Source organism: Herpailurus yagouaroundi, unplaced genomic scaffold (genome assembly GCF_014898765.1).
Source record: "Herpailurus yagouaroundi ecotype Mexico unplaced genomic scaffold, PumYag 267, whole genome shotgun sequence".
NCBI classification, from domain to species: Eukaryota; Metazoa; Chordata; class Mammalia; order Carnivora; family Felidae; genus Herpailurus; species Herpailurus yagouaroundi.
The window spans coordinates 1107449-1132254 of NW_024412484.1; the positions used below are offsets into that span (position 1 = coordinate 1107449).

Below are 24806 nucleotides of genomic sequence, written 5' to 3' on the forward strand. Positions count from 1 at the left end.
TCGGGGCGTCAGGCTCTTACAGCTGGGACTGTGGACAGGAGGGTCTCTGCCGTCCTCCCCCCGGCACGCTAGACTTTGTCCCTTGCCGTCTCCATGCAGGTTTCTGGAGATCATCCAGGGCACGAGGTGGGGTTAAGTCACATCCTGGTTCTCTTTCCTTTTTCCCAGGGTCCCACTGGCCCGAAGGGTGAGGCAGGCCACCCAGGACCCCCCGGCCCGCCGGTGAGTCCCCTTCGAACACTTGAAAGTGGGGTGGGGGCTCTCCTGACGCGGAGGCGGTCGTGGGAGCGTCTGTGGGTGCTGTTCGCCGTCCAGGACTTGGTGGACGGGGTCCAGTTGCCTCCCTCTGGGAGGCCTGGTTGGGCAGAGGGGGAGAGGGTGCACACGTGCGTGTGCGCGTGCGTGCGTGTGTGCGCATCCGTGTGCGTGCGACAGCGGGCGGCACCACACGAGGCCCCCGGGGTGATGGGTAGAGGCCCTGACGAGCCAGATTGTGGGGCACGCCCCCCGGGTCACCCCGTGTTGGCAACACAGCCTCTCGATTCCTGTGTCTGTCCTCGGCTGGGGCCCCCACACGGCCCCCGGGAGGGCTCCTCCCGCAGGTGTTAGTGTGGTCCCAACCGTGTGCAGCCCCAGGCTGGGCTGCAGAGGCGAGGGCAGAGCCGGTCGCTGGGGGTCCAGCCGAGGCTGGGCGGAGGCAGGCGGGTGCGCAGGGGAGGCCTGGCGGCCGGGAGGGGTGTGCCACGCTCCGGAGCAGGAAAGAGGGAGCAGAAGCCCCCCGCGGGGGCCCGGGGTTTGGGGCCGGGGCGGGGGGCCCGGCCCCCCCCCCCCCCCCGGTCCCCTGGCCCTGCTCCCGCCAGAGCCCCTTGGTCCTCTCTGCACACAGGGTCCCCCCGGCGAGGTCATCCAGCCCCTGCCGATCCAGGCATCCAGGACCCGGCGGAACATCGACGCCAGCCAGCTGCTGGACGACGGGGCCGGCGAGAGCTACGCGGACTACGCGGACGGCATGGAGGAGATCTTCGGCTCCCTCAACTCCTTGAAGCTAGAGATCGAGCAGATGAAGCGGCCCCTGGGCACGCAGCAGAACCCCGCACGCACCTGCAAGGACCTGCAGCTCTGCCATCCCGACTTCCCGGACGGTAGGGGCGCACGGGGGCCGGGACGGGGCAGCCCGCGCGGTGGGAAGGACACGGCCTCGGGGCCCCCATCCGTGCGTCAGCTGCGGGCCTGACGGAGGCAGCGCGGGACGCGCCCCGGGAAAGGGGGGCCGGGGAAGCAGGGCCGGGCTCCGAGGTGGCCCGGGGCCCGCTTCCAGTCCCGTCTCAGCCACCGTCTCGTGCGTCACCTGTCACCCTGAGCCTCGGCTGCCCCGTCCGTGAAGTGAGGACAGAAGCGCGTGCCCTACCAGAGGCAGAGACGGCGTGCCGTGTGCTCAGCACGCCTGATGTCAGGGCTGCCGCGGGGGTCACGTCCCCTCCCCGTGCCATTGGACACGTCCTAGTGTCAGGAAGCAGCCTGCGAGACCCGGACTGTCCGGACTGTTCCGGAAACACAGCACCCCTCCCGGGCTCACGGCCCTAGGCCACACGCAGCCCACGGCCCCGTTAGCCGGCCGGCTGCTGCCCCTCTGGGAGGCGTGAGCGCTTCTCCCCCGAGGTCCCCGGTCCCCGGCCTCTCTGACCCCAAGCGCGTGAACCTCCAAGCCCACCTGGAGCATCTCTGTACTCCCTTCCGCCTGCCGCGGGGGCCGTTCGCCAGCGCTGACGGGCCCTGGGCTTCACCCTCCCGCCCGGTTCTTGGTGGCGGGTCCGTCGTGCCTCCATGTGGGTGCAGCACGAAAGGCAGAGCGCGAGCGCACAGACCCGGGGAAGGCCCGCCCTGGCGGCCTGTGGGCCGGGCCGTGGGTTTTGAACGGTTGAGCCGACAGGGTGCGGATGCTTCTGGAACCACGCAGGGAGCAGCTCACGAACCCACCTCCCCGTCTGCCGTCCAGGTGAATACTGGGTAGATCCTAACCAAGGCTGCTCCAGAGACTCCTTCAAAGTTTACTGCAATTTCACGGCCGGAGGGGCGACGTGCGTCTTCCCCGACAAGAAGTCCGAGGGGGTAAGTGCCTGCCTCCCCGACTGCCTTCCTGTCACCGCACGGCCGGGCTGACGGCTCCGGCGGTTTCCAGGTGAAGGTTTCTCCCCCGGAAAGTAGACCAGAGCCACGGGACACGGTGGGCACAGCCTCGTGCCGTGGCAGGGCTGAAGAGGGTAGCCCCTGGGCATTTCGCCCCCCTTCCCCCGGGCTGGGATTTCAACCACTGGTCGCTCCAAGCCTTCCTCAGATGACCCCGCGGTTCTGACCCCAGGCCGACCTGAGGCCCTTGGGGGGGGGGACTTTGGGGGCAAGTACGAAGTCACCCGGACACGTCTCTTAGAGGCTGGCGTCTGCCTCAGTTCTTAGTAGGAGCCTCCTCCTGGGCACCTGCTCCTGTCTGTCCCGAGTACAGCACGTCTCTCTGAAGTCTGTTGGGTGCAGGGTGTCGGCGGGCGGGGTTCTGGTTCACAGAGACCGCGTGGACCATCAACATCAGCCATCGCCTCCGTGCCGGGGGTTTGTGTGTGTGCATGGGTGTGTGGGGTGGACGTGGGCTCCTTTCCGCCTTGGTGCAGGACAGGTAAGGTGAGCGACGTCTCTAGCTGAAAGATGGCACAGAGCCCTCTGCGTGGGGCCTGCGTGGGGCCTGCGCAGACCTCCACAGCGCCCCTCAGGTGGCCAGCTGTGCAGACAGTCGAGGCTCCGATGCAGGAGAGCCGGGCAGCCTGAGGCCTACAGCTCCTTACTGGCCACAGCGCTGAGAAGCAGATCCCCTGGGAGAGAGCAGCGTCAGGACCCCCTTATCTCTAAATCTTGCTGAAACGGGGGGGCCCCAGCACCCCTGGACAGAAGGCCCGGCTCACAGGGACAGGAGCTCCACCCTGACAGGCACGATTTGGGGACCCCTGTTTTGTTTTTTAAATTTTTTTAGTGTTTATTTTTGAGAGAGAGAGATGTGAGCGTGAGTGGGGGAAGGTCAGAGAGAGGGAGACACAGAATCGGAAGCAGGCTCCAGGCTCCGAGCCATCAGCACAGAGCCCGACGCGGGGCTCGAACTCACAAACCGTGAGATCGTGACCTGAGCCGCCCCTATCTTATACACACTCTCCCCAACCTGAAATTTGAAATCCCTTTATGCCCAGCGACAAACGCCCTGAGGTTCAAAAAGACAACGCAAGCCGCAGGACCCTCCCGTTTGGCAGAGGCCCAGGAGGAAATTCGGGTGGAAAAGACGCTGGTTCTCATCCTTTTTTGTGGCTCTTTCCCCGCCAAGCGGCCTCGCTTCTGGAGAACCAGCAGATACCCCCGGGAGCCCGAGCTGGCGTTGTAGCTGGGCGGACAGCGGGCCGGGGGGGCTGAGTGACCCCCACTGCTCTGCCCTCTTCCTCGGACTGAGCCTCATGCAAATTGGGCGCCCGGCCCCTCCCCGTCAGGCAACAGGAGGGCGGGGGGTTAAGGCAGAAGGAGTGCCCACCTGCACCTGCCATCTGCTTCCCAGAGGAGGCCGGGTGCCCGTTCGGAAATGCACAGGAGGGGGCACTGGGGTGCCTCTTCCTCCCCGAGGCCCCTTCCCCTCCCCGGTACGAGGCCACCCCAGAGGGGAAGCCCGGGGGGACAGGACAGGGAGTCAGGCTTCCTCTTCCCCTGCTGCGCACAGCAGACTGTGGGGCCTGGGTCCCGTGGGCCCGCCCGCTGGGCTCCCCGGCTCTGTGCCTGCAGCCAGCGGCTCCCCGTTCCGGCTCCCGGAGCCAGGGGCAGGCGTCCTCCCCGAGGAGGGGTCACACGCATGCATTCGTGCACTGAGTGTGCACTGGGTACGAGCCCGCTCTGTGCTGGGCCCCACCTTGGGAACAGCACCTCGGCCTTGCGCTGAGCACACGCCAGCTGGGGGCCCTCCTCTGCCACCGGGTCGGCTCCACGCTGCGTCTTCAGGGAGGCACCGCCCACCGCACGCACGCACACACACGCGCACGCCCACCACATGCATCAACCACCTGCATGGCTCACGCCCAGCCGGCCCAGCCCTGGCAGCGCCCCTGCCCACCCCGTCCCCAGGCAGAGCCGCGGATCACACGGCGGGGTGGCCGAGTGTGCTCCCCTTGGCCCGTCAGCAGATGCTGACCCTTACTGTCATGACTGCCTTCATCTCGGTCCCCGGGAATCCGTTCGGTCGTCCGCACCCTGACCCCGCGGCCCCACCCGGCACTTGGCAAGTGCCGGGCCCCGCGCTGGCGGCTGGATGTGCACAAACGGAGAGGATACCGAGGCCCCCGCTCTCCCCTTGTCCCCGCCGTGGCCCCCGGGCTGTCCCCCGGGCGAGCCTCACGTGGGGCGAGGCGCAGGGGCGCGCCGCGGGCGGGAGGAGGTGTGTTTGCAGGCAGGGCAGGCTCCTAGTAACCCTGTCGCTCTGTTTCTCTCCCTCCCCACCTCCCCGCTCGATGTTTAGGCCAGGATCACTTCTTGGCCCAAAGAAAACCCGGGTTCCTGGTTCAGTGAATTCAAGCGCGGTAAACTGGTAAGGCGGCCTCCGACTCGCGCGCGGTTGTCCTTCAGACGCGTCCGTTTCGTATCTTACAGAGTAAAATGGCCCGCTGGCCCAAAGAGCAACCTTCTACCTGGTATAGTCAGTACAAGCGAGGGTCCCTGGTAAGTGGCCGCCGGGGCGCTGCCTGCTCGCGGCACAGCCTGGCTCGCGGCTCTGCATGGCACTGCCGGCCGCCGTGCGCCGCCCCTGCTCGAGCCCCTCCAGCCAAGCTGCTCCACGGCACGCGACAGCCAGACCCAGCCTGGGCGCCCGCCATCCCCGACGAGGGGTTGTTCGGCCTGGGGGCAGGCGGGCGGGTTTCCAGTCGGTCTAGGACAGGAGGTTGGTGCACGGGCCGCCCAGAGCCACAGCCGGGCGCCGCTAGGAGTCGGGACCAGAGACCCCAGGAGCCGGAGGGGTTTCTAGAGCGCCGCGTCCTAGCGGGCAGGTCAGACGAGGCGAGTCCTGGGCCGCTGACCAACTGAGTTCTCTTCAGGACACGGGCCCCTGCGGCTGCCGGGCCAGGGGCCGTCCTGATGGCCCACCCGGCCACGGGCGTCTTTGCGCATCCCGCACGACTAGGCTGGTCCCTGCTTTAACTCCCGGGGAGCCAGTCCCAGTGACCTTTCTTAGAGATGGAAGGGCACGGAATACCCTGAAGGAAGCCAGTGATGTTCTGTCACCGGCACGGAGACCGAGGGCCAGTCTGGGCTCCTTTACGTGCGGCCGGCGGCCAGCATGTTTCTCTGACCGTCCCAGGGCTTTGATCGGACCTCTTTCTGGAATACAGTGCACAGAGTCCTGTGCCCTCCTTCTAGCAGGCGAAGGGGCCGAGGGCCCAGGACGTGGGTGCGTAGCAGGTGTCCAACCTCGCTCCCAGCCTTCACGTCCTCGGACCTGGTTGTCCCCTCTCCACGCGCCCCCGGAGAGGGTCCTTCCCCTCCCGGGAGCCATGTCGTGGGAGCTCCGTGGCTCCCCGCCTGGCCGTCCGCCACCCGTGCCGGCGCCACGGCCCTGCCCGCGGGCGCAGAAGCCACGTCCCCCAAGGACTCACGGAGCGGTGGCTTCCCGCTGGCCTTTGCCCCGTCTCCGCCCTCGGGGCCCCTCGTCCTTACACCCTGCGGCACTCCATAGCTAACAGTATCGCATGCTGCCCACGTCCTGGATTTCCAAGCCACTCTTTGCAGACACTCTGAAGGCTCGCGCTCGCCTCCCCACGTCTGTGGAGACCTCTTTAATCTCCCTGCGTGGACGGCGGGCCCCCCACCTGCTTCTCCACCTGCCCCTTCTCCTCCCTCCACCCCTGTTGTGCTCGCCTCAGAAGGAGCAGCCAGCTCACAGAAGGACCCGCCTCGTGGCCCCGCGCCCTCTCCCCTCTCTCAGAACACCGTCTCCCGCCACCCACCCCGGTAGCCGGCCTCCTGCCTCCGGCCCGTCTCACACACTTTAGACCGAGGTGGGACCCAGCGGAAGCACCTGCTTATTTGGGCTTTCCCGCTGAGGCACTGCCAGCTGCCCGTGACCGTCCTGGCGGACGTAGAGGCGGGGCCCTTCCTAAAGGAATGGCCTCTCTCTCTGGACGGGCTGCCCGGGACCCAGCCCGTGGAGATCACCCCGAGGAGCCCCTTTCCCACTGGGAGGTGGGGACTCGCGGCGGGATTCGGCCGTCCCGCGGCCCCGCTCAGCCCTGGGGGCTTCGGGTCCTTCTGTGTCCCGCGCTGCTCGCTGGCCTGTCCCTGTGCATGTCTGCTTCCTCCAGTCAGTCAAGCTTCCTCCCAGAAGGAACACCTGATGGCCCGGACTGCCGGTTGGTATTCGGTCTTCCTCCTCAGGGTCCGACCGTGAGGTGTCCGGTCGCCGTGTGCAAAGCCGGAGCTGGCGGGAAGGGGCCGGATCGCCGGCCAGGCCCCCCCGCCTCCGTGCTCGCTGGTTATATGTGTGTGGATAGAAGCGAGTGGGCCTCATTCCCCTTCAGGTGCTCAGCCGGCCCTTCCGGGGCCAGCCTCAGACCCCGATGCCTGGCTGGCGTGGGACGAGGCTCGTCCGGGGCGGGCTGGGGGTGTCAGGGCGACGCCCACGTCCCCTGGCCGCGTCCTGCTGTTCAGAAAGCTGGAATCTGCTCGGGATGCGGAAACCGAGGCTCGCCTCCCGGGACGCCCCGTGCCTGCCCCGCCGAGCCCGGTAGCCCTGTTTGGGGTAACCAGCTGGTGACGCTGGAGAGAGTCCCTGAGAGCTGACACGTTGTCTTTCCCTGATGCCGTGCCCGGGGCTTGCTGTCAGAGAGAGGGGCCTTCTTGGGAGGCTCACGTCCCCAGGGTGCCCCGACTGCCCCCTCGAAGTGTGGGCAACACTGAGCCCCGCCCCAGGCCGCAGGAAGGTGTGCTCTGCTTTCCCCTGGATTCTGAGCCCCGGGAGAGGTGGAAATGGCCTCTCCCGAGTGCCATCCTATGGCTCCCCTGTGCCTCCAGGAGGACGCCCGGTCGCCCTAGCCCTCGAGCACCCCGTGCCTCACCCCCCACTGGCCCAAGTTGCCCCCGAGGCCCCCTGCTCTCTCTGTCTGCAGTTCTCACGGCTCCGTGGCCAGGGTCTAGTACGTGATAGGTGCCCAGCAAAAGGTTTTCATTTATTACCACGATCTCGTGAGCGCCTTCCTTTGGCTAGTCCCCAGGCACAGTGACTGGACTATGGGCCACGTCTCTGCCCTCAGGGTGCTCTCAGTCCGGGGCGGGCTGTGGCCACGCACCAGGAGCCTGTGACACGGGGTCCAGCGCTGGCATGGAGGGCCTTCCAGCCCAGTAGGGAAAAGAGACAGCGAGCTAGGCTAAGGTGGGGAAGGGCACCTGACCTGGGCAGGCTTCCTGGAGGAGGAGGAACATGAACTGAGCCCTGGAGGAGTAGGAACCCGCGAGGCCAGAAGGAGTGGGAGGGCTGTGTGGGTGTCTGGAAGAAATGAGGTGTGTCGAGCTCTGTTCCAGGGAGCCCCCCGGGAGCCGGTGCGCCCTGGCCTCGGGGGGCGGGGGGCCGGGAGTGTGGCACGTTTCCGGGGCGCTGCCCTCGGCGTGGCTCTCACTCTGGAGGAGGAGACGGCACGTGGACAGAGGTGGGCCGTGCAGGAGGCCGTGTCCCCCCGCTGCTGAGCCCCCTCCCTGTCTCCCCACCCCCCAGCTCTCCTACGTGGACGCCGAGGGCAACCCCGTGGGGGTGGTCCAGATGACCTTCCTGCGCCTCCTGAGTGCCTCCGCCAACCAGAACATCACCTACAACTGCTACCAGTCAGTTGCCTGGCAGGACGCGGCCACGGGCAGCTACGACAAGGCCATGCGCTTCCTGGGCTCCAACGACGAGGAGATGTCCTACGACAACAGCCCCTACATCCGCGCCCTGGTGGATGGCTGTGCTGTGAGTGTCACACGCGGCTGGCCCGGGGGGCGGGGTGTCACCCTCCAGGCCTCCGGCGTTCGTCCTTCGGTCCGCGCCAGGTCTGTCACCGGGCGCCTCCGGGGCCGGCCCTGCGCTGCGTGCAGGGGGCAGCGAGGGCGCCCGACCCGGGAGAGCTGAGCCCTGACACGGGAGGCCGGGGAGCCGGGTCCGTGGCCCCATCCACGTGTGACAAGGAGCCCCTGTCAGCGCGGCTGGGAATCAGAGGCTCTCTTCTTGGACAGGGCTTTCCTGGGAACGGCCGGGACCCAGGCTGGGTCTGCTCCCAAGTGCTGGGCTGTGCTCTGTGGGTGCAGGGTCAGGCCCGGGCCCCGCGCCGCCCGCCAGAGAGGGCCGCTCTGCCTGCAGGCTCGACGGGAGGCTTGCTCAGGCCGCACGGCCAGTCAGGGCTGGAGTTGCGCCTCGCTCTTTGGGCCCCGGGCCCCGCGACAGTTGCCTTTCTCTGCACGCCCGCCTGTGCCCCCCACCCCCCCCAGAGCGAGGCCTGGGTGCCCGGGGGAGGGGCAGCCCTGGGCAGCCCACAGGTCTGAGCCGTGTCCTCGTGTCCCGGGAGACGTTTAAGGTGCAGCCGCGCACTGGGGGCCCGGTCCTGCTGAGATCCTCGGGCGTGCCCCTCCTGGGGCCTTTGAGAGGCTGGAGGCGGGGGCCGCCAGGAAGCGTTGCCTCTGAGTCTTGCTGTCCCCTCCCGGCCCCTGTTCTTCAGGGACCTGCCCGAGGTGCCCAGGCCGGCTCCCGCGGGGGCAGGTAGTATGGGCTGCACCCCCGCTCCACTAGCAGGGCCGGCCCTCCGCGGGGCCTCCCTCCAGGCATGATGTCCTTCTCCGGAAGGCACCGTGCCGGTCACCTGGTGGCCATCCCCAGCGCCAGCCCCAGACAGGGCCCTTCCGGAAGATTTCTGGGTGGAGCAAACCATCTGTGATTTCCAATTCTTCCGGTGGTTCCGCCAGTTGCCCCACCCCCCCACCTCCGCCGCCCGACCTGCTCTTTGAACGGAGCAGCAAGGGCATTTGTGAGAGCTGGTCACGGTGTGACCCGGGCCGGGGAGGGCGTCCCCCCGCACTGAGCTGCCACCAGGTGCGTGTGACAAGCCCGTGCTCTCGCCTCTGTGTCCGTCCCCGCTCCTGCCCCATCCTGTCCCGGCGTGCCTGGGACCGGTCCGCTGAGGGTGGCTGGCGCCCCCTGGGCCAGGCCAGAGTGTCGCGGACGGCTCTGCGGTGCCACCTGGGCCCAGAGGGAAGGTGAGCGGGCAGAGGTGCCCGGTGTTCACCGAGAGCGGGACCCAGGCTCGGAGCTTGCCTCCGCCCCTGGCTGGTGCCCTGGGCGAGACTGCCCCCTCCGGCCCCCAGGGGGCCCTCTGGTCCTTTTCTCACCCCCCCCCCCCCCCGGGGCCACTGTGGGGATTACAGGGGAGGGAACCAGGGCCCAGTGTGAGGCCAGGACGCCCAGAGGGGTGGGCTCCCCCAGGCACTCTGCCCCTGCCCTCTGCGGCCCCGTGCCCTGGGATTTGTGCGGGTCAGTCCTGCGGTCTGACCGGGGAATGTGCGGGACTCGTCCCTGCTTAAGAGCAGAGGAGTCCAGTCCCCTGGGGAGGGGTCCAGACGCATCGGTGGGGGGGGGCGGGAGGGGGCCTTAACCTCCTGGCATCTGTTCACGCTCCTGACACACGGGAGCTGCTGTGAGAAGGTCGTGAGGCGGCAGGTAAAATTATCCCTGCCTCCCCGCCTCCCGCGAGTAGAGACAGTAATAGCATCTGCTTCAGAGGGTGGCTCCAGGAGCACTTCTAATCTCGCCTAAAAAGCGCTCGGGATTGTGTTCAGCCCGCCGTGAGCCCCAGAGGAACCCTCAGTTCCCGTGACTGTTTTTGACAACAGAGGCCCGCTAGTTGAAGGCAGTAAAGGCAGAGACGTGAAGGGCAAAGAAGTGTCTCCTAGAGCAGAAAGTCCTTGGGGAAGGGGCTTGAATGTGGCTCGGAGCATTCTGGAGCATCCTGGCTTCCAGTCCGCTGGGGCCAGCACAGGCCATCTGGTGAGGAGAGCAGCCTGGTCCTCCAGAAGCGGAGGGGCCGTCCCTGCAGGGGCAGCGGGCGGGGGGTGGCTGGGGGGGGATGCTGGAAAATGCACCTCGTCAGCCCAGGACCCTCAGCGGCTACAGTGCGGGCTGCCTGGCTCCCCGCTGCAGCTCAGACAGGCTCCAGAGAGCTTTCCGGAAAGATCCAGGTGCCCCCGCGTCTCTTTCTGTAGACGCTCCTTCCCCGACTCGTTGCGACAGCAAAGCCGGGAGCCGCCAGGAGTTCCCCGCGGTGCTGTGTAACCGGGAGCCCGCCTGCCTGGGTCTGCCTGCGTCTTGGCACAAGGTCGAGCTCCCGGCTCCTTCACCCCAGAGCCAAAGGCCTTCCTTGTCTGGCCGTGTCCTCTGGTGGCGTGGGTGTGCCGGCAGCATGTGGGCCGCCGGTCACCACTAGCCTCCACGCCCCAAACGCCACGAGGATGGCTCCCGCTTCTGGGTAAGAACCCCTGATTGGGGTCTTCCCTTTATTTTGCAGAAGCAAATTCTGAGGCTAGGAGGGGCCCAGTGACCTGCCCAAGGCCCGTAGGATGTGACAGAATGGAGTCTCCTCAATTCCCACCCCCTTCCCACCGTAGTCCGCGTCTGGCACAGCTGCACCTTGAATGCCTCCGTTGACAGGGAGCTCACTACCACACGAGGCAGCTCTCAGGCCGTGGTGGCAAGGTCTCAGCACTAGGAAGCTCTTGTAGGAATCGAGCTAAACTCTCCTTGCCCGTAGTTTCCACCACTCCTTCCTGCTTCTGCCCCTTACATCATACGGAGGAGACCTGGGGCCAGACGAGTCTTCGGGTGTGTGGGGTTGGGGTGGGGGTGCCCTGTGCGTTGTCGGATGTTGAGCGGCGCCTCTGGCCTCAGCCCACCGGCTGCCAGGCCCCCACCTACTTGTCACAACCGAAAGTGGCTCCCGACATTGCCACTTGCCTCTTCTCCCCGCGAGGGCTGCCGCCGTCCGGAAAGGGCGAAGATTTGAGGGGAGCCCCCGTGGCTCCACCTTGCCCAGAGCTGGAAGGACCCGGCTCCTCCTCCACCGTGGGGTCCGCGGAAGCCGGCACCGCTGGCCCGGAGCCCGGGCCCAAGACCCAGCACCGTTGGAATCCCAGCCACGGTCCTGCCCCTTAGAAAACGGTGCGCACGTCGATCGGCTGCCCTGATCTGCCGGAGAGAGGAGATCGTGCCCCGTCCTCACGGTGGCCGTTTCTGAGCTCTGCGACGGTCCTCGGGCATCTCTGGCTGCCGTGGCAGGACCCGAGAGGGCGGGATATCCAGACCGGACGCTGGGCCAGGAAGAGTGGCAGCTCCCCCCTCAGACGGGTTTACTCTGCAAAGAAAAGATCCTGTCTCTGTGGAGAGACGACGTCTCCAAGGAGAGAACCCTGCGGATGGAGAGAGTGGGCCACGCAGGCAGGCCAGAGCTGGAGTGTGGGCGGAGGGCAGGGCCGGTGGAACGTGGAGGTGGGGCACGGGGGGCTCCTGGTGAGCTGTGCTCAGCAAACCCCAGACCCCCAAAAAGTTCAGCACGGTTTGCCAGGTCACGCCCCTCCCACGTAACTGTTCAGGGGGCCCCGCTGCCCCCCACGCACCTCCTGGTGGGAGAGAGGCCAGCCTCGGCCCTCGGCCCTCGGCCCCCGGAGGCCAGCTGGATTCACGGGGCATCGAGGGACCAAAGACTGGGGTTCCCGCAGACGCTCTGTGGCCGTGTGGCCGGACTGAGGGGCCACTGAGTGGGCCCAGTCCTGTGCACACACACGGATCACCTGGCAGGGGGCCCGAGGAACCGTGCCGCATAAATCCCGTTGTTTGTGAAGCTCCGTGCACCCTCGGGGGCCATCGCCAGCCCGTAACGGTTATTTATGCCTCAGGAATAACGGGGTGGCGGGGCGGCTGCGGGCTCGCGGCCCGCTTAAACATGCCCTCCGTAAGTGCTCTGATCATTGCAGCCGTGGGGCCCCGTAAATCCAGGAGAGATCACCCTGTCAGCTCGGCAAACGCTGCCGTCCCTTGGGTGGGGAGGAGAGGCCGTTCGCCGGCCCTCCCATGGCACTGCCCTGCCGGCGTGGAAAGACACGGGCCGCCCGTAGCCGAGGTGGCACGGGCCCCGTGGCAGCCCCACCTCCCAGCGGCCCAGCGAGGGCCAGGAAGCTGTTGAATCTGACTCCCTGGTGCTCAGGGGGGCCGACGGTGAGGGCGGAGGCCCAGAGACACAGCCTGGGTGGACGGCCGTGGGTGCTGGCCTGGCCGGGGGAGGTGACGGCATAGAGCTCCCCGCTTCTTCTCGCACTTGTGGGTGTGGCCTCCTCTCACTTCTGGGGGTCATTGCCAAGGGCAGGGCCCGCGATCCGCTGTTCTGTCTTAGAATTCTGCGTTCGCGTTCTGAGCGTGGAGCCCAGATCGGCGTATTCCAGTAGAGCTGTGTTTTCTGTAGCTGGTCCTGGAGGGGCTGCCTTGGGGTGTCCCAGCTGGCGGGGGGGGGGGGGGCATGGGTCCGTGACCGTGGCCAGGATTAAATGGCCGGTCGTGGGGCGGGGCGGGGAGGCGGGGCGCTGCCTGCCCTGGTCCGGAACCTTCCTTCCCTCCGCCTGCCTGAAGACGTGGCAGAAACCGGGCCGTGTCCGCGGCCGCTCGTGCGCGTGCGTGGGAGCCCGGGAGCCGGGGCGGGTGTGGCGGGTGGGGCTCAAGCGTGAGAGGTGCCCCCGGCCCCCTCTTACTGACACGCGCCTCTCTCGTGCCTCCCAGACGAAGAAAGGGTATCAGAAGACCGTGCTGGAGATCGACACCCCCAAGGTGGAGCAGGTGCCCATCGTGGACATCATGTTCAATGACTTCGGTGAAGCGTCACAGAAATTCGGATTTGAAGTGGGGCCAGCTTGCTTCCTGGGCTAGGAGCCGCGAGCCCGACCCCCGAGAGCAACCTCGTGACCTCAGCGCGCCGTCTGCGGGCGTCCTGGACAGTGAAGGCCCCTCGTCCCTCCCCCGACCTCGTCTGCGCCCGGCTCCACGCCGAGCCGGACCCCAGACCCACAGAGCAAAGGAAGAGAGCTGAGTCCCCACCCCGGAGCCGAATCACATGACCTAGACGGCCCACCGCCACCGGCACCCCGCTGTCTCAGCGCCCTTCCGTCGCCACCACGCCACGGGGTCGGGAAGGGGGCCACACTTCTTGCCACGGAGCGGGGTTGGGGGCTGCACTATTCAGAGATCCCTTTTTTTGTTGTTTTTTTTAAATTCAACTTGAAGATGTGTATTTCCCCTTCAAAACGTGTTCTGAGGTGAGCCTTGTAAGGGTCATCCCCACCTTGTCAGAGCGTCTGTTCTCAACTACACGATCCATTCGCGGGCGAAATGTCGTTCCGCGTGTGCCTTTCCGATGGATTCAAGGTGCTTCCGTTTTTGTGAGTTTTAAGTAAATATTTGTATTGTATTGTCATAAACGTGCAGTGTCCCTGACTTTCGATCACGCACGGAAACACAGCTTCAGCCCCGCTGGAGAGTGGGGACAAGGGGTGGGCGGTCCAATCCCGGCGAGACCTGAGGAGCCCCCGTCCCCACCCTGGCCAGGAACGTGCAATAAAGTGGAATATTGCCCAGGGCGGGAGGTCGTGCTGCCGTTCGACCAGCAGGCGTCCGTGCCCCTCTTCAGACAATTTTTTGATGAGCTCTGGAGGTTTTTTTTCTTTTTTAACGGAAAGGAAAAAAAGAAAAAAAGAGAACTCCACGCTTTGCCTTTCCTTCATGCACTTAGGTTAAAACGCAGGCATAAATTAATTTTAATTGCTTCCTTTCTCCATTCTCCTTCCCGCAGAGCCTGACGGGAGAGCGTCCGGGGCAGGGAACCCACACTTTCTGTAGATGGTCCTTATGTGATAATCGGTGCTCACTTTTAACTTGTCCTTTGTGGTGCTATCTGTTCCAAGGTCTCCTTGAAAGGCGACGCGGGGGTACCTGGCCGTGCCTCACCCTCCCGCCTTGCGTGGTCCCCGTCTTCGCCTCCACGGCGTGGGTCTCCGCCAAGGACGTTAAGGTAGACGCACGCCACCCTCCTGCCCGCTGGGCCCACGCGCTTCTGCGCCCCCAGGTCGCGGCGAGGCCCGTTTCCGGTATTAGGCTGTGGTTCTGTGATTTGAAAACACACACACACACACACAAATAAAAGCTGCTTCCCGCACTGTCTGTGTCGTGACGATAGCAGGTTGTATCTGGTTGCCGAACGTTTGGTGCTAATTTCTGTGTCTGTGCTAAGAACTGAATTGAAGCTACGGGCGTGGCCCGGCGGGGTGGCCCGGGGGGCCCTCAGCGGACAGGGAGGAGGGCCGTGAGTTCTGCAGGTCTCTGCAGGGCTGCCTCAGGGCCTCCTTCCCACATGAGCGATTTGGATTCCCATCTGCAAGCATCCTGGGCGCAGGCCTCGGCTGCACTGGAGCTCGGGGCTGGCGGGGCTCTGTCCGGGCACCGTGCCTTCTTCCCACGAGCGAGGGCCGGGGGCTGCCTACTGTGGGCGGGGGACCCGATGGACCGGCGAGGATTGGCTGTCCCTTTACTGTGAAAAGCTGCCCTCGTGCCATGCCCTTTCTCTCCATGCTGGGGGAAGCTGGTGGGGCCCCCGGGCCCTGCTCAGCCCCCTCGGGGGGGGAGAGGTGACCAGTCCGGTGCTGTCCCTGCCCACCCCGCCCCGCCAGGGAGACCACAGCAGAGAGCCCTCCGGCCCCGGGCGAAACGAAATCACCCACTGGGATTTCCCGAACTCCCGCGGAAACAGAGTCTCGCCGTTGCCAAAGAAAAGCCTGGCTTCGAGGTCCGTTCGCGCCTGGGATGCCGGCCTGCGCCAATGACTCTCACGTTTGTCTCTTCCAAAGCAAAGCCATACGCGAGGACTGCCGAGCGGTGCCCTGCGGGGGTTGTCTAGGTCATGTGATTCCGTTTTGATTCCTCGCCCCTCCCGAGTCCGCTCTTAGTCTGTCCTCCCCATCTTCGTGGTCCCTTCAAAGCTGTCATTTGTACTGAAGCCAAATGTGTCCCCTTCTCCCCCGACCACTTTGCTACGGTATATTGCAATAAAAATTACTTCTTATATTTGCAGAAATTCTCCTGGTGTGATTCTTATTTGTCCTTGTCGATATAACTGGTCACTCGTTGATGGAAAGGGAAAACACGATCATCGGAAGACCCACAGAAAAGGTTCTGGGACGTTGGGCCCTTTACAATACGATGTCAGATGACGCCTTAAAGCCCCACAGACACGATCCTAAGTTTAACTGTGACGTCCAAGGAAGGGTGTCCTACGATATTTTATTTTTATTAAAAAAAAATTTTTTTTAACGTTTATTTTTGAGACAGAGAGCATGAATGGGGGAGGGTCAGAGAGAGAGGGAGACACAGAATCTGAAGCAGGCTCCAGGCTCTGAGGTGTCAGCACAGAGCCCGACGCGGGGCTCGAACTCATGGACCGCAAGATCATGACCTGAGCCGAAGTCGGACGCTTAACCGACTGAGCCACCCAGGCGCCCCATCATAACGATATTTTAAACCTGTGCGATGAATGAGTCCCTGTAAGAATTTTTCAGTAAATCAAGTTGGCTGTTTCCACCATAAACAGACATGATTGGCTGTCTTCTTAAGGGCGACAGGGCCGTCCCCTGCACCGACCCCCTCCCGGTGGCCGCGGAGAGCGGAAGGAGGCCGTTGGCGGCCAAGGGGGCACTTCCCCCAGAAGACACAGCCGTGGGCCCGTCAAGGACGGAGCCGTTCCCTGGGGGCCGTCAGGATGTGGCCAGGCGCCAACCCGGGGGACTCTGTGGCCATGCCTGGGTGTCCGGGCTCATCCTGGGCCCTGACGCACGTCCCTGGGGCTCCCTCCCCACCCTGCTGCCCAGCTGCACCTCCGGACCCCACTTCTCGGCCCCTTGGAGCTGCTCGGGGCGTGGGGCTCGCCTGGCCACCGACCACGAGCTCCAGCTTCGACCCTGGCTCTCCCAGTCTGCAGCAGGGGCTCCCTCTTGTCGCCGGCCTCCTTCTCGGGAGTGCCGTGTCCCCAGCGGACCTGGAGGGGGTCGGTCCCCAGCCCACCTGAGATGAATTTGCAACAGAGCCGGAGACACATGTTGGTTGCTTTAAGCCAGTGACGTCCGGGGTGGTTAGCTGCTGCACCAAAGCCTAGACTGGTGTTTCTCAAAGTGTGGTCCTTTGGCACAGAAGCAGATTCTCGGGCCCCGCTGCCGACCTGCTGAATCGGACTCCAGGCCTCAGGGGCCCTGCTGTGCCCCCCCGGCTCAACGCCCCCGGCCTCGGCCATGCTGAGCTCGACGGACTCGGCCCCTGAGAGCGGGGCACTCCTCTCGCAAAACCTCGGCGTCGCTGACGGCAGGCGTGCAGCCCGGACTGTCCTCCCAGGACGGGAGGCTCCTGTCTCCAGGGCGGAGCATTTGTCCAGGTCGTCGTCTGCTCCCTGTGGCCTTCGCAGGCAGGTTATTCCCGAGGGAAGAAGTCACAGGTGGAAGGGCGGTGGCCAGGCTGGTCGCCGGTGACCACGCTGGAGGGTGTCACGAGGAACAGATGAGGTCTGGAGAGGGCCGGCGGGGACCAGGACCCCCAGGGGCTGAGGATCAGCGCTAACACCGAGAAACACTGAGGGACACACTGGGTGCAGCTCAGCCGTCCCCCACGTGAGCAGCCGCGCTTTGCTCAGAACCTGGATGTGGATGGCGAAGGCTCCAGATGCACGGCTCAGGCGATGACCACGCAGGGTGGGGCCCCCTCAGAGCCGGACGGGTCTGAGGGCCGCCACAGTGACTCGGGAGGCGGAGGGGACAGGCCGGGCGTGCGCACACCGAGGGCACAGGTCGCCGGCTGAAATCCAACAGGCGGGAAGCTGGTTCATCCACTTGTTCGTGCATTCGTTCATTCGTTCAGGGAGTTCGTTGGCCGCGTGCCATGTGCCAGGCTCTGGGGACCGCAGAAGAGTCCCGTCTGCACAGAGCTCTCAGCCCAGTGGCGACGGACGTGAGCAGACACAGGCACGAAGCCTGTCGAGAGGGATAAGTGCTCAGGAGAAGTAACACGCATAAGGGATAAAAGTGTACTTTTTTAGAAGCATAAAGAAAGAGGCACAAAGTGAGAGAGAAAACGTGTGCCCATGTGTGTGTGTTGTGTGCTGGATGTGGGACGCGGCAGGACCCGTGTTTGGCCGGCTCCGGGCCCCGTGTTAGGACGGAGCCAGCGTCGGTCGTCACCCAGGTGAGAGCTGGCCGTGCAGGGGACGCGCCGAGGATCGCAGTCTGGATATTTCCAGCGTGGAGTCTGCAGGGCTTGCCGAGAAGGGCGGGAAGCGAGCAGGCCAGGACCCCAGGGGGACGCCGGCTCTGGGATGAGACCCCCAGGACCACGTGCACGTGCGGGTGTGGGCACACCTGTGCACCCAGGGACACAGCTGTGGCCTGGCCAGAACGCAGTGAGGACAGCTGGCTCCGGGACCCAGGCCCAGATTCTGCCAACACCCAGCACTCAGAGCCCCTGTCCGCCCCTCCGTAACACGCCAGACGCGTGAGGGTCACCGCCGCTCTGTGACCGGAGGTCCCTCAGAGCCTGAGACGGGCTGGCTGTGTCTTTGCACGGAGAAGGGGCCGAGGGGACAGGAGGTCGACTTCACAAATCGCTTTGGGCCCTGGGGGAGGGGACCGCTTGCGGTCATGAAAGGAAATGGCCCCGTCCGGGAGCAGGAAAGCCAGGGAGGGTCTCTGGTTCCTCCTCCACGGAGAAGGGGCGCCTGCTAAGCCCCTGAGCGGGGAGCACGCTCGTAAGGCAGCCATCGCCGTGTGCGGGGACAACGTGGGTCCTTCCGGTGACGCCCACTGACGTCTGCTCACCGGCGGCTCCCTAAGCCGCCTGTCCGTTGAAACCACCTGCACAACTTCCTAGAGATCCAAGACCTAGACCTTCTAGGATATGCGCTGCCGAAGGGAGCACACGCCTAGACTTCCAACCCGAAGGCCACCGGGGGCGGGGGAGGGGAGCAGCTAGAGCCCCGCAGCCTTGTGATTGGCAGGGGCTCGGGACCCCTGCAGATACAGCCGTGTCCGTCCCCCCCACACGGACTCCTGCAAGTGGGGCCCCCCTCCCGTCCTGACCCCCACCCAGCTCTCCCCGCCTCCACCCCCGGGGCCCCCCTCACCGCGCAAAGCGGGCTGAGCCAACACCCGCGACAAACTCCCGCGCTGAAAACTGACCAGCGGGATCCAGGAACTCACTCTGCACGAGGTCAGAGGTGCGTGTGCGTAAAGTGACGCGCAGCTCAGATACGCGGACAAAACAGCGCACGTGGATGTCGCCCAAGATTTAGATACCTCTAACCCAGCACCATCTGTCTGGAGCCTTCCAAAGTAGTCACCCGGTCTGATCTAAAAATCTCACAAACGAACTTTATCACGCGGTCGGTTTCAACAGAAGAGAGGGAGGGTGACAAGGACTGTAGCTGACAGGGGCCCTCCCCTCACCGGCCACGCACTGGGAGCACACGCGAGTCGGCGTCCTATACCCACCAGCCTATCCCGTCGCTGGGGTCTGTTTCTGTGCCTGAGCAGGAAAACACCACTTTCCGGTGATCTCCCAGGGGTAAACCCTTCAACGAGTGCCACGCGCACAAAGCATCCCGCTTCCCACCCCCGACCCCCCCAAACCGACACATTTTATCACGTGGGTTTGGGAGAAGTCCGCTTCCCGGGCGTGTGTTGGGAACCGACATGTTCCCCGGTTCAGGGATCTTCTCAGCTTCATTTTAAACCTAAGCAGCCACTTTGTACATTCGTATTATTTCTCACTACGGAAGAAACCACCCCGAACTGAGAGACTCGACACAGCACGTGTGCGTCAGCTCACATTCTTGCGGTCAGGCGTCTGGACGCAGCTCACGCGGGCCCTCGCTTCGGGGCCTCCCCAAAATGGCAGGCGCGGTGCCGGCCTCGGCCAAGGTCTCATCCAGAGACCTGACCGCGGAGTGATCCGCTGGGCTCAAACACATCGTTGGCAAGATCTCTTGAGTACCGTTGGGCTGAGGGCCTCCGGTCCTCGCTGGCTGTTGGCTGGAGGCCTCTTGGGGCCACACTGTGTATTTGTCTGTCTGCTTCTTTGCTGCCTTCCCAAGAGTGTACTGACCTGTCCGCTCTGTCACCACGGTGTCACAGGGCACAGAGCAGCCCTGGCACTTAGTAGGTGCTCACTAAACATCCCTCTTCTGTCTTGCTTGTGAGGCCAACACAAGGGGGAGCCAAGTCCCGGTGCACCGGCCCAGGAAACGCTCGGCGGGGACCAACAGTGACAGGCTTCTGGAAAGTTCTGGAGCAGGGGGAGCCCAAGGCAAGGAAGCCATGACAGGACTTCCGTCTTTGATCCTCGTGCCTCAATGGGTCGTTGGCCTGCCATTGAGTGGTCTTTCCACTCTGGCTGGGAGCCTCCCGAGGGCGGGTGGGGATGTCGGATTCCTGCCCAGGTGCTGTCACAGGTGAGGGTTGGGCAGGAACGAGTGGAGCCCTGAGCCTGGAGCCCGAGCCCAGGTTTCTAAGCGTCTCACAGCCAGGAGCCAGAGGGCAGGGGCGGGAGGCTCGGGACCGAGGGAGGAGGCAGAGGGAGGCAGAGGGCGGCGACGAGAGCATTCCAGGGACAACAGGGAGCCGGGTTCTAATCCTGGCCCACCAGTGACAACCTGTGTGGCCCCCCCAGGCAGCCCCTTTCCTTCTCTGTGCCTCAGTTTCCCCATCCACAACAAGAGATGCCCTCAAAGTCGTAGTAGCATACCTGGGCCTGAGCCTTGTGATATGGACTCATTTCTGTGGTGCCTCTCGGCTAGGTTTCGTCGGTTTCTTGCACAGAAAGGACCTCTCGGTGTGTTCCTGTCTTTAAAATAAATTCAAATGAGTCTGGTGAGTCTGTTACAATGGTGACTTCCAAAGCCCAGTGATTCCTTAGGCTTTTAAGCTTGATTTATAAACCTTACTCTGTAGGTAACAGGCACATTTTGATAACTCGTTAAGGGGCCTGTGAATAATTCTTGTTACATTTGCTGACTTAGGACGTTTAAAGCATCATGACTGTCTTATGATGGGGGTCGCGACTCCAGTGACACACTGGGACAGGGGCTATTGGGCGGTGGGGGGGGGGTTGGGACTTCTGGCTGTGTCTCAGAGATGCCCCTCCCCGGGGCACGTGACAAGTGGCCGGGGCAACTGGGTGGGATCCTCCTCCCCCCTCCCCCCTCCCCCTCCCCCGCTTCCCCAAGCCCGAAGACACTGCTTGGTGGTCCAGAGCCTGTCCTCCGTGCAGGGCCAGCTAGACCGGCTCTTGGTGACATCCCTGGCCGGGCCGCCCACCCCGCTTCCCACCGTGTGCCAATGATTGGTTGTGCGAACCTCGCCGACCTGGGGCGGCCTCGGATCATTGTCCCACCGCGCTGGGGAATGAGAGAGGGCGGCCAGGGCTTTCCCTCACCCTTCCCCCAGGGCCGTGGGGTCTTCGCTGGGAAGAGCGTCCCAGCCAAGGGCAAATGAGGGCCCTTACGCAGGATGCTCATTAACTAGGCTGTGAGGCCCAGGGCCTGTGAGGCTGGCGCCACAGGCCTCGGGAGGAAGCGGTCGCTGACGTGAGACTCAGACCCGGAGGTTAAGGCGGGCAGCCGCGGCCCCAGAGGGCCAGGGAGCGCCTTGAGCGGCACAGACGGGAGCCACGGAGCGGGGCGGAGCCGCCGTGGCCGCGGGACCTGCCATCCTGGCCATCGTCGCCCTCCTGTGCGCTGTGGCCTGGACGGCCGACACCCGTCCGGGTGAGTCAGACGCCAGCTGCGCGGGCCCGACGTCGGCCTCCGCTCGCCGGCCACCGGCTGCGTCCCAGCCCTCGCTAAGCACGTTTTCAGCCTCGTTTTCCAGACGAGGAGGCTGCCGGGCACAGAAATAGATGCAGCTGGACCGGAGGGAACAGGAGCTTCTCTGGAGCCCGACCGGCTGGGCCCAAGCCCCGGGAGGCTTCCCCTCCGGGCCTCGGGGTCCCCGTGTGGGGGCGACCGTCGGGTCCCACACGGGCGCTGCGTGTGAAGGCAGAGCGGGGAGGGCCGCCCAGGTCGGATTCTTGCCGCTGGCACTGGCCCTGGGGGACTCGGAGGCTCTGGGGACAGCTGAGCCCCACTGGGTCGCCAAGGTGGCAGGGAAAGGGAGGGGCCATCACAGGCTCCCGATCACCTTTCCCCGGCCAGCGGCTGTCCCCAGCGGTTGCACGCCCCGATCCCGACCCGTGGGAGGTTCTGGACGAGGCACTCTCTCACCGGGCGGGAACTTCCAGAAGCTGCTGCCTTCACTAGCCGAGCCCGGGAGAGAAGGACGGGAACGGTTTCCCCTGCGTGACCCTGGAGAAAGGTCTGGAACAAGTGAGGCCGGAGGCACATGTGGCTCTTGACTAGAATATCACGGGATGCTTAATTTGCCCCCAGTTTCTTATAAATATCTATTGTCATTATTTATTGAAAGTCCCCAGCGTTTATGAAGCTCATTCTCAACACCGTGGGTGCTACTCAGGTTTTAAACGTTTGCGTCATCTAATGTATCCTCCCCCGAGGACAGAAGCCCAGAGGGGTTGATGTCATGCCCGAGGACACACAGCACTGAGGAGCTGGGCTCCCCCTGGTCTGGAGGGCTCCCAGGCCATCTCCTCGCACCTGACCAGCACCCATGGCCGGGGGGGTGGGGGGGGCAGAGAGGCAGGAAGCCCCAGTTCCAGGCTGACCCTCCAGTGGTCCCCGGCGGCCTGCCCAGGCCCGAGGTCACCTCACGGGCAGAAGCCTGGCATCGGGTGGCCTGACAGTGGGATCAGGTGCGGAGCCCAGCCGGGCACTTTGCGTTTCTCTGCAGGGGTGAAGTGGCGGGTCTGGAGGGCTCCGACAGGCTGACCGTCCTCCGAGGCTGCCCCGGGCTGCCCGGGGACGCAGGGCCCGAGGGAGAGGCAGGGGTCGATGGAGAGAGAGGTACGTGCCCCCGGATCGGGCGGGGTCACCGAGCCCCCCCTCCTCCTGTCAGACCCTGGGGTGGGCACGTCCCCTGCTCGTCTCTAGCCGGAGCCCGGGGGCCGGGGCCCTGCTCAGAAGCAGTGTCAGACGCCGACCCGAAGGCCCGTCGGGCCCTGCAGTTCCCCTACGAGGGATCTGGTCTCCGGAGTGTTTTAGGAACTCACATTTGGGGTACGGTTGACCCCGGAGCGCACGCCTTGGACTGCGCACGCCTGCTAATACGTGGACTTTCGCTGGATGCGGTCCGGTGCTGTGAAAGCATTTTCTCTTCCTCACGGTTCTCGTGCTGCCGTTTCTCCTCTGCGGCTGCCTGTGCGGTGAGAGCACGGTGAGTGTGCCCAGAAGGGGCAAAAATGAGTCGGTCCCCTGTTCACGGGGCCATTAAGGCTCCTCCGGTCTACACTGGACCTCCAGCAGCGGCATCTGGGGAGGGGGGTCAAGGCTTCCACACGAGCTTTCTCCTGCACCTGAGGGGTCGGCGCCCACCCACCTGACTGTCCAAAGACCAAGTGTCTTTTTACGGAATATCTGCTTCCTGGTCCTCGACCCAAGGCCGGCTTTCGAGGCCACGGGAAGACAGAGGTCCGGCCCTCACGTAGCTCCCTGATCTCACCCGAAAATTGAGGCCACCACGTTCTTCTGTGTTTCCCTCAGATGAGGAAACGGAGGCACGCGGAGGCCAGCATCCTCCCTGAGTCTCACACCAGGAAGGGGGAGAGCGGGGCCTTGGTCGCCCGGGGGGGGATTGGGGACAAGCCGTGGTGTGGGCGGACCTGCCGTGTGCGGGCGCCTCTCCCCAGAGCGGGGGCCCTCCTGGCGTGGGGCCCGAGCCTGCATAGAAGGCAGATGTGTGCCAACAGCCCGTCGAGGGGGCTATCGGGGGGGGGGGGCGCCCCAAGCCCGGGGTGATTAGGTGCACGCTGAGGGGCACTTGGGGACCCTGCTCTGGACATGGAATCAGATCCTACGTGGAGGGGCTCTTGATGACCCCGCCCTCGACGGCATCCGGGGGCTGGGGCTCAGCCGAACCTCCTCGCCCTGTGGGGACACGCTGCAAGAGAGGCCGGCCGTGCCCCGGGGGACCGGTGTGTCAGGATCTCGGAGGAGGTGTCCATGTTCCGGGCCCCTCGCTAGACAGCAGGGCTCTGGAGCGTGGCCCAGGCCTGGGTGCACCACGCAGAGGTCAGCGGAGGCAGGAATCAGCAGCAGCCCCGGGCCCGGGCCCCAGGGGATGGTCTGGTCCCATCCTGTGGCTGCTCCGTGACACCAGGCAGTGGTTCTGAGGACAACGGGGGCCGGGTGGACCTTCCTACTTGGGGCAAAGATCTCCAGTGGAATTTTGTGGCCGTCCTTTGTCCATGATACATGTGTGTTTGGAATTTGCAGGAACTCCCGGTTCCCCTGGAGCCCCGGGGAAGGCAGGACCCCCCGGGCCCAAAGGTAACAACGTGATGAAGAGTGAAGGCCCCTGGGCGGGACCTGGGTGTCTGTCCATAGAGAAATGAGAGAGGTACACAGACAGGAAGATAGGGGGACAGGGAGACAGAAGGACAGGGAGATAAGGGGACAGGGAGACGGGAGACAGGACACAGGACACAGGGAACAGCGAGACGGGGGACGGGGGACGGGGAGATGGGGACAGGGGACAGGGAGACAGGGAGGTTATAGGACAGGACACAGGGAAACGGGACAGGGAGATAAGGGAACAAGGGGACAGGGAGACAGGACACAGGACACAGGGAACAGGGAGACAGCGGACAGGGGGACAGGGGGACAAGGGAGCAGGATCCCATGCCTAGGCCCAGGATCCAAGTCCCAGGGCCCACCCTCCTCTTGAGCAGGCGATTCCGTTACGCCCCAGCAAGCACGCCTTCTCCACCAGAGACCGGGACAGCGATTCAAGTCCCGAAAACTGCGCTCAGGTGTACCGGGGGCCTGGTGGTGTCACAAGTGTCACCTGTCAAACCTCGACGGCCAGCACCTCGGGGGCGCCACAGACGCGAGGTCTACAGGGTGTTGGAGCGAAGGAGTGTCTGGCCTGGCGTGGCCCCCCCCACACGGCGGCAGGGGGGACGGCTGGTCTGGGGCCCGCAGGCAAGGGAGCGCGGGCTCAGGGTCCCCGCCCTGCTCCCCCGGGGGGCCCTCTGTGCTTCGTGCCCCTCCGGGACGCCGACGCCTCGTCTGCCCGCTGGCTCTTGCCGACCACGCGTCTTCTTAATACGCACACTTGCTTCCTCGCTCAGCACACGCGGGTGTCGCCGTGGCCTGCGTTGCCCCGACCGCTGGTCACGCCCGCCCCTGTTCACCTGCCTCACCGCCGCTTAGCGCGGAGGGGGCCTGCTCAGGGGTGAGCCAGTGCAGGACTGCGGCCCCAGCCCTGAACGGGGTGGAGGGGTGGGGGGGTGCGGGTAGAGAAGAGGACAGGCCTCTCCTGGACCGAGCCCTCCGCAGCGAGGACGGCGCCCCCGCGTGCAGCCGTAAACCCGGAGCTGAGGACCTCGCCGTGCCTCGACCTCCCACCCTAGAGATGGGGTCCTCCTGGGACTGATCTTCCTTCAGGAAGTTGTAGTTTCAAAGACACAACAAAATCTTGAGAGAAAAACCGTGACCTCTTGAGGGCCCTGTCACTATGGTAGAAGGCCCGTTAAGACTGTT

The 24806-nt window shown here is 64.9% G+C and overlaps 2 protein-coding genes across 3 annotated transcripts in view; both read left to right on the forward strand.

The window, feature by feature from the left end:
* The window catches only part of COL5A1 (collagen type V alpha 1 chain), a 148310-nt gene extending 133116 nt beyond the window's left edge, over positions 1 to 15194 (forward strand). Inside the window, exons 61-66 of one of the 2 annotated variants that reach the window (XM_040461514.1) lie at positions 169 to 222; positions 887 to 1142; positions 1997 to 2109; positions 4535 to 4603; positions 7778 to 8011; positions 12851 to 15194. In XM_040461514.1, the coding sequence (XP_040317448.1) occupies positions 169 to 222; positions 887 to 1142; positions 1997 to 2109; positions 4535 to 4603; positions 7778 to 8011; positions 12851 to 12997 (873 nt within the window). In that variant the 3' untranslated portion in view covers positions 12998 to 15194. Of the gene's footprint in view, positions 1 to 168; positions 223 to 886; positions 1143 to 1996; positions 2110 to 4534; positions 4604 to 4665; positions 4735 to 7777; positions 8012 to 12850 lie in introns of both variants that reach the window. The other variant, XM_040461515.1, reaches the window with a different exon arrangement.
* Positions 15195 to 15875: 681 nt separating this feature from the next.
* Positions 15876 to 24455, forward strand: LOC121021242 (collagen alpha-1(I) chain-like). Its single transcript, XM_040461487.1, is given in 5 exon segments — positions 15876 to 16160; positions 21950 to 22109; positions 23538 to 23653; positions 23951 to 24077; positions 24080 to 24455. Coding segments are annotated over 5 exon segments (978 nt in total). The 3' UTR covers positions 24370 to 24455.
* The last annotated feature ends 351 nt before the right edge of the window (positions 24456 to 24806 follow it).